Source organism: Sinocyclocheilus rhinocerous, unplaced genomic scaffold, assembly GCF_001515625.1.
Source record: "Sinocyclocheilus rhinocerous isolate Xijiao unplaced genomic scaffold, SAMN03320098_v1.1 scaffold785, whole genome shotgun sequence".
Lineage (NCBI taxonomy): Eukaryota > Metazoa > Chordata > Actinopteri > Cypriniformes > Cyprinidae > Sinocyclocheilus > Sinocyclocheilus rhinocerous.
This window is the reverse complement of record NW_015660521.1, coordinates 193,482-209,680: the sequence shown is the minus strand read 5'-3', so window position 1 is coordinate 209,680 and position 16,199 is coordinate 193,482. Positions and strand designations below refer to the sequence as shown.

Here is a 16,199-nt window from a genome sequence, read left to right as displayed (position 1 = left end):
GTATGTATGCGTGTGTGCGCATATATGTATATATTTTTTGTTTATTTCGTTATTTTAATATAAATCTAAATGAAGTAGAAATTACTTATGGATTGTACAGAAGCACATCCTGACGCTTAACCTCAGAGCTTATGGCAGTTGTACCATGAAATATTAATACATTTACAAATCAATTTCGTCATGGAAATTTTGGCATTTTAAATTTCTAAATCCCTCTGTTGAGCTCTATAATGCAGTGGATATGAGGACCGGATGAGAAGCAACAATAGGTATATAGGCTAAATGCTGATGGGTGGATGGATGGATGGATCTTTAATGTAATCTCTACATTTTTTAAACTTTAAAGGGGTCACGAGAAAGGAAAACTTGAAATCGCATCATATGACCCCTTTAATTTTCTCTGTCCAGCAGTCATGAGGTAGCCTGTAATTTTACAGCATGTGTGCGTGTTCACGCAACAGGTCCTTCTTTAATGGATCCACTACTAATGGAGCATGAAGGCAGCAGAGAAAGCCAATAAAAATCAATTTCCCACAGCTGTAATTGTGGTACTCTCTTGGTTAATTACTCTGGTCTTGCCGTTACAAAGTACTACTAATGTGTCGTTGAAGAGCTCAAGCTATATAGCATTTACCAAAAAACACCATTGCGCTGAAAAAAACAAACTACACGACCCCAGCTGTCAGGAGAGTTGGGTTTATTTGCTACAGAAACAACGACTACCATCATATTCAGGTTTACAACCTAAGAAAGGCTGAAAGCTCATGAGATACTCCGCCACATCCGGTGCTCGGCAGAACAGACAGGCTCAAATATTCCTCCTAAACCGCAGTGACAGACACAATCCAAAGATTACATTTTTTTCTTTCCCTTTTCAGCGATCCTCATCCATCCTCGGCTTTGACACAGCACACATTGCAGAGAGGAATATTTCTTTACATGTAGCAAGTCTGACTATTGTGTTATATTGTGTGATACAGGATTTTGACACGAGAAAAAAAAAACAATGCAATGCAAATTCAACAGTGAAGTCAAATGACATGACGTGGCTTGTTGCATGCTGTGAACGGATATATGTGTGTGCACATCCACACAATGTGAGAATGTGTGTGTGTGTGTGGGATGCATCTCACCGTCCACGCATGCTGGTCGGGCCCGTGTGGTGCCAGCGATCTGTCCTCTCCGGCAGGCACAGCGGGCTGTCTGCCTGGCGATAGTGCGCTTGGGTTGACTGCTGTCTCTATTCAACATCACTATCTCACATGTGCCTACTGCCAACTGACCTGTGGAGGACACACACACATACATACATTTCAGAAAGCGTGACATAATAAAGATATCAGTAGTAAAATCTTGTTATATAAACTTCAACATGAAGGTTAAATATCTCTTAAAATGAGCCTATCTTTTGAGTGCATTGCTATGTAGCAGTCTGAGAATGATTGCCAAAGCAATCATGGAGGGAAATAAACATGGATGGCTTTCGGTGAAATAGAACATTTAAAGAAACGGTTCACCCAAAAATGAACACTGCCGTTGTTAACTCAATCTCATGTCATTTCAAACCTGTTTAACTTTCTTTTTTTTGTGCGAAACACAAAGGTAATTTGTAAATCAATACAATGAAAGTGAATGAGAACTATGGCTGTCAAGCTCTAAAATGGCACCACAAAAGTGGTTCATTTGATGCGTGCACTATAAAATTGGTTCATTTGATTCAACAACTATACTCATGAGGAATATTTTATGAATGAGTCTTTGAGTTTACAAAACATGAACGAATGATTCCTTAATGAATTGGACTGAAGACTTACTGATTCAGTCTCAGAGGCTACTCCAAGTTTAACACTGAAAAAACAACTTCAGTTTGCATTACTCAAAATTATCATACATGGCCACTTTTATGGTACTTTTTTGTTCTTTTTTTAAAGTTTAAAAGCCCCACTCATCATTCATTGTAACAGCATGGAAAGGAACAACCGGTACAAATAGTTATAAGACATAAAGTCATATAGATTAGAAACAACATTTTAATTTTGGGGGTGAAATGTTCTTTTAAAATAGATATCTAGTCTAACAGCTCTGAATACCAGCATAAAATCCAGCATAAATTTTCTCATTGCCTATGCTATGAAAATCACTAATAAAAACTGTAAAGCTCCAAATTCACATCACAAATGTGCATAATTTGACTTGTGCACTATAAAAGTGGTTCATTTGAGTCAACAACTATATTCTAAGTCTTCTAAAGCCATACAGTACTTCTGCATCAGGAACTTGGTGAACAAATTATTCTTTGGAGTCTTTGTATTCTTTTAAAAGAATAGGCTAATCAAGCTCACAAAACTGGTCTAAATGATTAATTCATGAATCGGACTGATTTGGATCTCTAGTTCAACTCACTGACTCAATGATTCAGTCTCAGAGGTTACCCCGAGTTTAACAGTGAAAAACAACTTCTGTTTTAACTGTGCATTATACAAAGCTATCAGAAGGCCACTTTTTGATCACTTTTACTGTGCTTTTTGGCCAATTTAGAAGTTTGAAAGCCCCAGTCATCATTCATTGTAATTGCATGGAAAAGAACAACCTGTACAATCAGTTATAAGACAGAAAGTCATCTGGATTGGAAACAACATTTTCATTCTTTGGGTGAAATATTCTTTTAAAATAGATATCTAGTCCAACAGCTCTGAATACCAGCATAAAATCTCATTTTTCCCCATTGCCTGTACTATGAAAATCATGTAACAGTACAATGAAAGTGAATGAGAACTGGGGCTGTCTGTCACACTCCAAAATGACACCATGAAAGTGGTGACTTGTGCACAATAAAGATGGTTATTTGAGTCAACAACTGATTTGGATCTCTAGTTCAAAAAACTGACTCAATGATTCAGTCTCAGAGGTTACCACAAGTTTAACAGTGAAAATCAACTTCAATTTTGACTGTGCATTACACAAAGCTATCATATATCAGAAGGCCACTTTTGGACCATCATGTCTCCGTTTAGTTCCTCATCATGTCTTTAGAAGCAGACGGATACCTGAGATAATTTAAGGCGTCGCTTAAATGGTAGCTTTTCGCTTCTCTAAAGGTGTTCATAGTTGTTCAAGCCTTTTTCAAAGCAAAATCTCTTTCTTTTACGTCCTTCGAGACCACTTCCACTCAATGGTTTCTCTGACAGGCATAAATGCTTGGCTGAGTAGTTTTGACACTTTTAGTGTGCTGGCAAAGCTCACAACTTCTATTCAAGTGACCACAATGACCAGCAAGCTTTGTAGAAAAAGAACGAAAAGTGCAAAAAGTCTGGCTAGACATTAGCTGACTTATACATAATCATAATCACAATTCATGTCAGTGAGAAAAGTCTTCCTTGTTCCTTCACTTCCTGTCTTCGCTCTTTCTTTGTGTTTGATCAAAAAAGAAAAGTGGCCGGGTACAACTCTTTAAATCCGCCTGTTTAAAATGGCAATAAAAGCAGATTTACAATATTAATTAATCTTGTGTGATACCGTTGAAGGGCCAACAGAGATGTGATGAAAGGGGATTTTTATATGTGTAATAGAACTCGGGAACAGTGATGAATCACCACCGACTCCTGCTTTAAGATTCCCTTTCACAGGAAGCTCATCTCAAGGGCGCAATAATTCACTCTGATCAGACCGAATGGACAGCCAATCAGATCTCACCCTCAAAAAAATACCCTAAAAAAGCAAAAAGCCTAACTATTGTCTCCAGAATGCAGCGACACTGCAACTTTAATCAATGCTTGATGGAAGACGGTCCAAAAAGAGTCTATTCATGCACCATATTCTCTGTTTGTCAACGTGTCAGCCTTGATTCCAGCTTTAAGCTGCTGCTGATTGCAGGGCTGAATGGCTTATTGCTATTAATCATATTTTACACTCGCAAAAAACAGCCCATCCACTCTCCCGTTGCATTAGCACCTGACCCATTGAAATGCAAAGACAGCAGTGTGGAGCTGATGACTGCTACTGCTTGGTCAACAGTCGGCACAGGCTGATCTGATTTAGACGGATGTGTCGAACGCAAAGCTCGGACTCCCAACAGGACGACCAAAGGCTTTCACAGTCCACCGGCCTGGACAATTACTACTTCAAAACAACAGGTTAAAGTCAGCGAACCCGAGAAGACACATGCCTTTCAGGAAGAAACTGGAGGAATTGAATACGATGTGCAGTGGACAGACAGTCAGCCCAATTCCAACAGTAAAAAAGCTTGAATTAAAAAAAAAAACTCTGGTAAATATATCTATATTTGTAGGACTCCTAATTAGTGTCTGCATTAATGAACTACCGTTCATCCCATTCTCACTTCAAAATCTCACTTGGCACATACAAGTAAGTTTCCTCTTGCAACAACACAATACGAAACATTACGCACCACCAAGAGCAAAACTTACACGCAATTTCAGGCCGCACGTGTCAGATGCACAGTCTATTGAAATTGTTTTAACCTTGACGGCGATGGGGGCATCTTGTTGAGTGGAGATGAGAAATCCCAGCAGACATCATTATTGTAAAGACTATGGAGAACGCTGAAGGTCACCTCTCTCTGTCTCGCTCCTTCTCTCGCTCTGATCAGCCTCCTCCAAAATAGAGCCACAACCTCTTTCCATAACGGCCCACATTAATCCTCCACAGCTCAGAATTTAGATAAGAGAATTAACCCCTCCTTCAGTCCTCTGATGCTTCTCTGTTTGCCCCTCTTTTATTCTGTTTCATTTCATTCCGAGATGTTTCTTCAACTACAGCACTTTTGTTTCTGCTAGAAAATAAATTCACACTTTACACACTTGCATGAGTTAATTTGATTTGTCTGCTAACAGCATACTGAACATTTTGTTGCATAACTTGACAAAATTAGAGCTTAACTGGGAATTAAGTATTAATTAAGCATATATATATATATATTCACTCACACACACACACATATATATACATATGTATTATATTTAATTTCAATCATGCTCATCACTGATGCTATTGTTGCCTTGGTAACCAAGTACATTGACTTGAAATGAAGGGTTGCGATGGATATCAATCATAATTTGTGTAAAAATGGAAATCAAGATATGAGACAAGTATAAGGGAAGTAATGTTATCATAAGTAAAGTTATCATCATTTTAAAATTTTAATAATTTTTATTTATATATGCTTTAATATTAATATTATAAATCTTGGTCTGGGACAAATGTAAAAATAAAATAAAATAAAAATTTCTATTTGTCTGAGACAAACAATAATACATAAAAACCTTTTGAGAAATGAATGAACGAATGAATGAATGAATGAATGAAAACGGCAAAGGGATGTTAAACACTTTCCCAGAGAGTGTGAACAAATATAAAAATAAATTAAAACTGTGTTTAGTGTGTAAATTGTTTGTTTATTTGACTCTTTAGGTAACCTTTTGAGAAATGAATGAACGAATGAATGAATGAATGAATGAAAACGGCAAAGGGATGTTAAACACTTTCCCAGAGAGTGTGAACAAATATAAAAATAAAAATAAATTAAAACTGTGTTTAGTGTGTAAATTGTTTGTTTATTTGACTCTTTAGGCTTTAGATTAGGTTTAGATTATCATCATTTAAAAAAGGTAATCATTTATATTTATGTTTATGTTTTAAGATTGAAAATCTTGGTCTGAGACAAACGTAAAACAGTTATACAAAAATAAAATGGTGAAGGCATGTTAAAAACTTTCCAAATGTGTGCGACCTTCATATAACAAACAGGGGGGGAAAAGTAATTTAATATATTTTAATTCGTTTTAATAAAAATCAACCCCTGGGACATAAGAGTTCCCGTTAATTAAAGAAACACCTGCAAATGGTGCGCACACACACACACACAAACAGAGAGAGAAACAGCTGTGTGCTGCTGGCCAGGCACATCAATGGCATGAAATAACCAGCGTTCTGTCCATGTTTAACAGTCAGAGGATGAATGGGGACGGATGGAGATAAGCCTCGGAAAACAGGATGGAAAGAGAGAAAGAAAGAGATAGAGTCAGATGGTTTGATGTGCCAAAAGCTTGACAGCCATTCCATCACCGGTTGTTAAGTTAATTGATATGACAGGAGGTTTTTCTGCCTGTTTAGTCCAGACACGACAGACCAAATTAAACGATAAGGATCTACATGCACCTGGGCACAGAGCAGCACAAAGACACCCTGCTGGAGCAGAGACCGGGTCACCAAACTCAGTCTGCTCTTCTGCAGACTCTACTTCCTCTCTCACAGGAACTAGATTCAGGTCTGCAGTGTCATTTTCAGCCAAAAGATGTAGGTAACAACTGCAAGGGAACATGAGGTTTAAAGCTAGTGCAGTTCAAAACACCACCTTCTCTCCAAACGCAGCACCACAGGACAGCAGACAGGAAGATGTCACCTGTTTCTTTCTGGAGTTTTCAACAACAGATAAGGGTTAGACAAAACACATTTCACTGCAGACTCTCACTGGGTTTCAATCACTTGAGTCAGCAGGAGTGCTAAAAGTTTAACACGTGATGGCAGTGAATGGATGAATCTCATGAAACCAGTTAAAAACATGTCCAAACATGTCAACAATACATGTCTAAATTTAAAAGAATAAAAGAAGTATAAAGTAGTTTGTATTAAGATAACATTTAATTCGATTTTTAAGACCAAAGAGATTTTTAATGATAATTAAGCACATTTTATTACTAATTCTCATTACTGTAATGCTAAACAACAACAACCACAACAATAATAATAATAATAATTAATTTTACTTTTGAATATTTTGTCATTTTTTCGTGTTGTCACTGTTACAGTAAAACAAATACTGTAATGCAATATTGTATATTAAAACCAGTATAGAGGCAGTACAACAAATACTACAATAAAGTAGTAAAATTAATTAATTAATAAAACCATTGCCATTTAAATAAAACCTATTTTAATTTTTTATTTAATTTAATTTTCTAATTTTATTTTCCTGTTACAGTAATGTGAATACATTTATCAATAACAGAAAAAAGAAAAAGTAAAAAGAAGCAATGAGAATTTAGGGCTAAATCTGTTCTATTAATAAAATAAACTAAAATATAAAATATAAAATAAAATAAAAATGTGTTATATTATCACAAGATTAAAATAATACAAAATAATAAAAAAAAATACAATAAAACGATACATTAAAAAAAAATGTATAAGCTCAAGATTAAAATAATAAAAAACAAAAAATACAAATTCTAAATTTAATTTTTTATTTAATTTAATTTTCTAATTTTATTTTCCTGTTACAGTAATGTGAATACATTTATCAATAACAGAAAAAAGAAAAAGTAAAAAGAAGCAATGAGAATTTAGGGCTAAATCTGTTCTATTAATAAAATAAAATAAAATATAAAATATAAAATAAAATAAAAATGTGTTATATTATCACAAGATTAAAATAATACAAAATAAAAAAAAAAAAAACAATAAAACGATACATTAAAAAAAAATGTATAAGCTCAAGATTAAAATAATAAAAAACAAAAAATACAATAAAATTCTAAATTAAAATAAAATGTGTTCTATTATCATAAGACTAAAATAATATAACAATCAAATCAAATCAAATACATGTATTAAGCTATTGTACTTTACAGTACATTGTATCAGAAGACAGAATGTAGTGCACAAGTCATCTGGACTACTTTCATTATGTTTTATGGTGCTTTTCCCCATCCTATTTAGACCCTGATCCCAGTCCACTTTCATCACAAGGAAGACAGTGGTTCACACAGTGTTAAACATCTCCTTTGATGCTCCACACATGACATGAAAGAGAGTAAATGCGAGTATTCCTTTAAGTATGTACTATTCTCTTTCTTTGTGGTGGAAAACGACGTTCTTGACAGGTATCGTGGGATTTACTCAAATACATCTCTTCAGTCCACAGACAGTCAAGCTAATCCTTTGTTACTGTACGAGTGGAAAGAGGCGCAGCTTGAGCCGCAGATCGCAGGCAGAAAACTGCCCCTCTTTACAGTTTGTCTTTGCTGTTAACAGTTATGTTCAGCAATAGAAATGGCCATAACCTCCTGCATTGTGTACTGAAGAGCTAATTAACTCACCCTAACCCTCTAAGAACCTGTTTAAACATCTCTGTCATTGAGCATCAACCTCAAGTGGAATGAGGACGGCTATAACAAAAATTGACACAAGTTAGCAACAAGCCAGGGAACAAAGGTCGCACACTTCATACAACATCTGACAACGGTAAAGTCAGACAGAAAATCTCAAGAGAGAAAGAGAGAGAAAGCAGTGAAGCTAAAATACTGCAGAACATCATATCATTCATCTTCATATATTAGATGCTCAAGAATTCCTCTCAGCTGAGAGAGAGAGAGAGAACAGGAGCAGAACTAACTAGAGCAGGGTGGCATTTGACATGAATTAAATTTATATTCACCCAGCAGCGGAAAAATGTAAAAAAATGGCTGGCACAATGCAACACAATTGATTTTGCCTTAAAAAGCTTTTGAGTTTTGCATAAACATCCGTTCACTTCCACGGCTTCATTACCTACAGAGGCACAAGTGGTTTCTTGGCACTAAATTTATGACACGGGGCATCATTAACATCTGGCATGCTGGGAGCTAGTGGCCTTTGTTGAGGAAGAAATTGCATTTTGCAAATTGTACTGCTGGAAATGACATATCTGTCCACAAGAAAACCGCGCGGCGGAGAGAGAGAGAGAGAGAGAGAGAGAGAGAGAGAGAGAGAGAGAACAGGAACACAACGAACTAGAGCAGGGTGGCATTTGACATGAATTAAATTTATATTCACCCAGCAGCGGAAAAATGTAAAAAAATGGCTGGCACAATGCAACACAATTGATTTTGCCTTAAAAAGCTTTTGAGTTTTGCATAAACATCCGTTCACTTCCACGGCTTCATTACCTACAGAGGCACAAGTGGTTTCTTGGCACTAAATTTATGACACGGGGCATCATTAACATCTGGCATGCTGGGAGCTAGTGGCCTTTGTTGAGGAAGAAATTGCATTTTGCAAATTGTACTGCTGGAAATGACATATCTGTCCTGCCCACCTACACAACATTATGACAATGGCATTTAGGGAGAGTGCAAAAATAACCATCGATTCATACACTGTGGTTCATCCAAGTAATCCCAGAGGACAAATTTATTGCTCAGAGGTTGTGCAATACATTTGCACTAAAGGGTTGTGCACCATTCAAATATGACAATGAGAATGTCTGTTCAATTCCAACTCAGTTCCTGAACTTGAATTGAGGAAGCAAACAGGATAGAGGACTGCAATTTAAACTTGAATGTAAGGAAGTAGAATTAAAGTGAATTGAAGTTGAAAGAATATAATATCACTGCAATTATGCTATTAGATAGATAGATAGATAGATAGACAGACAGACAGACAGACACTGTTCTGCAGCACTGTTGAGATCTTTGTTGAAACACAAAAACAAGACTATTGGAGTCTTTCTTTCCTACAGGATGTGCTGAGAACTTCTGCTGCATTATAATTAGAATCATCTCTTCCCACCCACTGATACCCGAGCTCAACGGTGGAAGCCGAAAGGTGTCGGCGGTGGCAGGGCGAAAAGTCCACAGAGGGAACTCTGACATTTCCAAATGTATTGTTAAATAAACTGGCAGCGCTGATGTTGGTGACAGCTCATCCATCTGTCTGTTCTGTGGCCCAGAGTGCACACCCACAGCCAAGTGCACTTTGATTTCCTGTCTTTGCCATGACGAATGGCGGCGCTTTGTGGGGGGAGCTGTCAGGGCAGGATTCACAGCCACTCGGAGCGACCCACACATTTCTCTGTTACCGAACCCCCCAAAAGGGCCTGACAGACAAAAGTACGTGTTGCAGGTAATGGGCCTGTCTTAAAAAGCACACAGAAGCCCTTTTATTTCATCACTCTCCCGCACTGTAAATCCATTTCCGAAGCCAAACACACTCCATCTGTCTCTCAGCCGTAGACGTGTTCACTAATATGAATTATTCTCGTCTGTAGTGGGGTTTTTGGATACCAGTCAGAGAACAACATCTACTACAAATCATGCCATCTTAAATCATAGCTGGTGGTTGTCAAAGGTGGTCAGAAATTTCACCCGCCAAGAATCAACAGATAAATTACCTTTCCTTGAGAGCACTTCCAGAAAAGGCCTCATGAAATTGCCTGACGAGTTTTCTTTTCTGCCCTGTGTTGATGCATTTCCTATTGAAACGACATGTTTAGGTGGGACAAATCGCAAAATAGTCGATAATGTGTAGTTATGTCATATCCATGAACAATTATTCAATACTTGCTGCTCGATTGCAAAGGGAGAGATATAATAGATGAAAATAATAATGGTCAAAAAAGTATGCTTCTTCAGTGTTATCATGATTAACGAAAACTAAAATGAAAACTAAGTAGATTTGAGTTAACTGAAATAAAAATAAAAAATAAAATATCGGGGAAAACGTTAAACCAAACCAAGATATATATTTACATATAAACTCATTTAAGCATGTTCATGTTTAAAATACTTTTAAGTTATATTATTTATCAAAAAATAAATGAATAAATAAATAAATAAAAAATCTTCAATGTCAAACATGTCAAATACACAAATGTAAATGTAACACGAAAACGCCACTATACAGTTAAACCATCAGATTGTGCTTAAAAAATGCTTTACAACAATTTATTTTTTATTTTTAATACTACACTAAAAAATGCTGGGTTTGCCCCTTTTTAACCCAGTGCTGGGTTATATTTAACCCAGCATTTTTTAGAGTGTAGTTAGCGAAACTTTGGCCCTAAAAATAATAAATAATAATATAATAATAATAAAAACTAAAGATAAACTCTATACTAAAACAAATAATGACAGAGTGAACTAAATTAAAAAGACAAATTGAAAAAGAAAAAAAAATGGCCACTGAAAGTAGGCATACAATATTATTGTAGATGTTTCACAAGTGACCTATTTTTTTTCCTCACAGGCCTCTCAACAGCATGAAACAGACTTATGTTTTCCTTGTCTGTCTAATAAGCAATGATCAGAGGCATTTACGGCTCAGGTGATTGGCTCAGAAAATCTTTCTGGAACTCAAGCAAAGGCAGCAGCATCCAGGCCGCATGCACCAGCCGAGCAACTGCCATTAAGATGGATGAGACTTCTAGATAGCTCTCCAGGTTTATTAGAACTCCTTGAAAATCAACCAACGAGCGGCTTACAGTTGTCTCTGCATATTAAGCCAGACACTAGAAAGTGCTTAAACATCAGAAAAATGTCACACATCACCTTTAACCAGCGCGAGCAGTATCTCTGATGTGCAGTGCAGCATTTGGAGCGTTTGACGGATAAAGAGAGACGTCGGTCAGTGACATTTAGCTTGTGTCCTAATAGCCTGCAGATTTGCACATGCAGAGAAGCTTGTTTGCATCTCACACCACAAAGCAGCTGAATCAAATTTGCACAGGCATTAGTTTGAACGCGCAGTGGTGCGGGAGGTGCTCAATGAAACTGAAATCTCTTTACGATATTTAACAAACGACTAATCTTCTGCTCCGAGCTTTCCGGGGAATTCCACTTCGGAAGAAGAGAGACTTTTTAATTGGACTCCTGACAATTGATTTTAATCTTGTAAATCTCTCATCTCGTCACTGTCCCTCTCGTTACTCCGAGCATCGGTGATGAAAACACTCTGTGCATTATCGTGATGTCATCACAGCGGCTCTGTTGTGATCCTGGATGACAGCCCTGGCCTGAGAGGACGGCATAATTAAATCACGACTATAACACATGCACTGCTAGCGCACAAAGACACACACACATCTCCATATCGCTTGCATCTTACCACAATTAAAGCGGTATCATAATATGCATGTGTATGCTGGATCTTTTAAAAAGGTCGTTAAAAGGACAAGAGCGATGATGGTTTTTCATCACATGCCTATGGTGCTTGAAGGGTCAAGGCCTTGTCGAAACCACATGCTTTCATCTGTAAATGACTCGGAGCCAAACAGCGGCAAAGGCCGATGGTCACACACATTGATAAATTAATATCTAACCCACAACTTCAGTAGGGTCACGGATATCATTATCGAAATGAAAGGCCACCTCTGTAGCATCACAGCAATCATAAGTTGTTGCTTCATCCGGCTATAGACCGAAATCATGTTCCTTTAATGGATTTTTTGTCTCCCAGAATTGAAAATTCAGTCATTATTTACTCATTCCAAACCTGTATGTCTTTCTTCAGTGGGAAAATAAATACATAAGCAATAAAAATATGAACTGATTTTAAAAAGTCTTCAATGCAATGTAAGTGAGAAATATAAGTAAATAAATAAATTCAAATTAAATCATAAAAATATGAAGTGATTACAAAATAATTAAAGGCAAGTCCCTTTGGATAAAAGCATGACAAATGCATAAATGTAAATAAATTAAATGAAACATGAAAATGCCACCAGAGAGCAACCCTACCAGACTGTGCTTAAAAATAAACAAACACATAAATAAAATAACGCTGTTAAATATTTGTTTCTTAAACTTTGGCAGAACACAGAAGAGTATAGTCTATAAAAATGGTTCAACTGTTTTTGTCTACAATAAAATTTAACGGGGCCCAAAACAGCATATTTTTTATGTTGTGTTTTTTTAATCGATAAATAAACACATTTTTTCCCCCCACAGAAAATAGAAAGTCATTTACGCTTGGAATGACATGAGGGTGAGTAATGACTATCTATCTATTGTTCTATCGTGCTGTTGGCCTATCGTTTTATCATTCTATCTTTCTATCCATCTATAGATACATGAACAACATGACTTCATGGCAGACATATGTCCTCACATTGCCTGTAAAATACAACACATTCAGTGACATTCGATTAGTGATTTATCAGCTTCTGCAGCTGGACATTTTGAAAACATTTCAGGCCCTCAGGTTTTTTTCGTTTTTTTTTCATGGTGGTCAGAATAAAAAATGTATTTCAGCAAAGGAGTTTCCCTCCTTAGTTTGAGCTGGAGGCCATGAAGCCCAAATAAAGCTCAACCATTAACTGAGAGGATTCTAGAAGGAATGTTTGATCCCTCAAAAGCAAGACACCAATTCACGCCTACTAACATTCAGTGCGCTGAACGTCTCCGTTAAACTTGAGGATTTGTGCAGCATGGGTGCCCATAAATCTGCAGTATTACCGTGCTAAGACGCCACCGTGAGATGAAGTGTTAATGTCTGTAATATCTCTTATTATATCCCATCTTAACTCAAAACCCCATCGCACCCCCCACTGACAGCCATCTGCAAAACTTCCACATCAGCACACAACGCTGTGCCATGTATGACATGCCTCCCAGTGCCTTTTTAGGGCAGTTAGCTTATCAAATGTGAGTCACATTCTTACCCCTGACTCAAATCATGACTATCCTCTTCATTACCTTTAGAACACACACAGAAACGCGCACACACATGCAACAACACACTGTGTAATGCATGTTCAGTAGGCATTGATGCAAATGCATGCATACAAAAGCACTGGTCCCTGAACACATCATTCACAGCATTAGAAGAAGCAAAAGAACTTCAGAGACCCATGAGCTTCACACTACAACTAGTCCGGCACACTCAATGTGCCTCTAAAAGCCATTCACGTAGAAAAGAAAACCACAAATTAGATCTCAGCTGAGAGAAATCTCAACAATGACACAAATTGTGATCAGATTTCTCAAGTCCGCAATCAGAGGTTCTTCACATTTGCGTTCCACATCTCAAATTCGTATTTCTCCAAAGACGTTTTAGGAGACAAAGTTACATCTCCAATAAATCTCCTGAGCTTGTGAAAGAGCAACCCCTGAGCAATACAATTTTCCTCTGGGTTGTGAAGCATGCCCTCCATATTATGCTATAGATTTCCATAATAATATCACAAGCTCTCCAGGGTCTCTCAGAGGAGATGGTTTGTCCCCTGGGTGTTAAGGCGCAGAAGCTCGGCTCAGAGAAATCTGACAGCTGCATTTTCAAACAACTTTAAAAAAGGGACAAAATCAGGTGAGTCTATGCATAGAGATATGATGTTATTTGGACCCCGTTGCCATAGCGAAAGTCATGTATTCTGATGCTCAACACTTGCCTTCTTTCAGGATGTGGGTGTAGATCATCCACAGCATGAGCAGGCAGCAGAGAGACGCACCTCCGCCGGCACAGAGCGCCCGCATCCCCGACTGCATCCTCACTACGTCCCGCAGAAAATACTCCCGGCACCCAGCCTAGAGCAAGTTCAAAGCAAACTCGGCTACTTCCATAGATTTTCACGGGAATGCGGCCGGGATGCGAAGAGAGAGTTAATCCGACGTGAATTTACGCACAGTGGTTTCCATTTTACGCATCTCATAAAACGCATTCAAATATTTAACTTGCAGTGAGGGGCATTAAAAAGTCATTATTGAACGGGTACGTGCCCAATTTAATATTTAACTATACAGGCTAATATGTGTTTTAATTAAAAAGCAAAGCAAATCAAATTGATGGAAAACTCATCCAAGCAAAGTAAAATGAGTCATAATTTGGTCCGTTGGAAATTGCGCAAATCCTCTGCGGTCTGGAGAAGTATCCACACAGGGTGAAATGGTCAGTGGTACCAGTCCAGTGGTAACAGGTCCAGAATGTACGGATGCTGACTGTAGATGAGCTCGAGACGGAGGTTCGGTTGTGGGTCTTCAGAAATGCGTATTCTTCAATGTCACTCCGACGTTCCCAAACCAGTTCGAGTCAAATCACACAGAATCTGCCCTGTGGAGTTACAGAGAACAGCAGTGAAGCGTTTCGCACACATTCTCCGTGATTCGTGGCTGGACTCAGAGACGAGTTCTCCCTCCTCTAGCACGCGCGCACATACGCAAACTCACGCACACACTCACAATGTGTGGAGAGAAGGGATGGAGATCGTAAGGAATTGAACTATTCCGGTTCCTTAAGGATTCTTTTAGTACTTAAGGAAAAATATTTGAATATTTGGGGGGGGTGAACTGATAATACGTTTCTTGAGGTCTTGGTCGAAAATCTGCTCATATAAATTAGGTTATTCGTTCGGGAAACTACACGTCGCGCGGTATGTGTTTGATTCAGTGAAAAGAATCGACTCTGAGTCAATCCTGCGGGAATCGAATAGCCTGCTGGGTCGCGCTGTATGCGTTAGGTTTATCAGACTCATTCCCTCTGGAATCGAACTGTACTAGTGCCACTATATGCGTTTAATAAAGTAAAAAAAACGGCCTATCGCAGTCATTCCCTCTGAATTCGCACTATATTGGTCGCGATGTATGCGTTGGAGTCAATAAAAAGAACCGGCTCTTCGGAGTAATTTCCTCTCAATTCGGAGGGGGGGGATGCATTTACAAACTAGGATTCCTTGTGGAATTTCGTATGGGCGTTTACGTGTTCCGAATTATCAGTAGCCTACATTACGTTTTGCTGTTAATATGAATGGGGGAAAAGAAAAAGAAAAAAACTCAAGTTTTGTTCTACTTCAGTTAGCCTACGTGAACTGATAATAAGTTTCTTGAGGTCTTGGTCGAAAATCTGCTCATATAAGTAAGGATATTCGTTCGGGAAACTACACGTCGCGCGGTATGTGTTTGATTCAGTGAAAAGAATCGACTCGGAGTCAATTCTGCGGGAATCGAATAGCCTGCTGGTCGCGCTGTATGCGTTAGGTTTATCAGACTCATTCCCTCTGGAATCGAACTGTATTAGTGCCACTATATGCGTTTAATAAGATAAAAAGAACCGACCTATCGCAGTCATTCCCTCTGAATTCGCACTATATTGGTCGCGATGTATGCGTTGGAGTCAATAAAAAGAACCGGCTCTTCGGAGTCATTTCCTCTCAATTCGGAATATACTGGTCGCGGTAAAGTTAATATAGCCTATATTGACAGTTTTACAGTTTATTTAGTCATAATTAGCTGTCGTTAAGGTGACAACACTATAAGGCGGTTGTAGATAATTTTATACCTATATTTCTACATATCCATTTAAATATCCAGTTTTCAATAATCAGTTGTTTACTGTACAAAACAATGCAAACAGGTTGACTATTTCAGATCATCTCCTACAAAACTACAAAATAAAAAATTGGGATACAAAGTAGAAGACTGGCTACTCCTTGC

General features: G+C 37.8%; 1 protein-coding gene across 1 annotated transcript in view; it reads right to left on the bottom strand.

The window, feature by feature from the left end:
• The window catches only part of LOC107725323 (protein FAM19A5-like), a 45,815-nt gene extending 31,323 nt beyond the window's left edge, over nucleotides 1-14,492 (bottom strand). The window contains exons 1-2 of the mRNA XM_016534558.1: nucleotides 14,162-14,492; nucleotides 1,134-1,283 (exon numbers count right to left, since the gene is read on the bottom strand). Coding sequence (XP_016390044.1) covers nucleotides 1,134-1,283; nucleotides 14,162-14,258 — 247 coding nt within the window. The 5' untranslated portion in view covers nucleotides 14,259-14,492. The remainder of the gene's footprint in view (nucleotides 1-1,133; nucleotides 1,284-14,161) is intronic.
• Nucleotides 14,493-16,199: the final 1,707 nt, after the last annotated feature.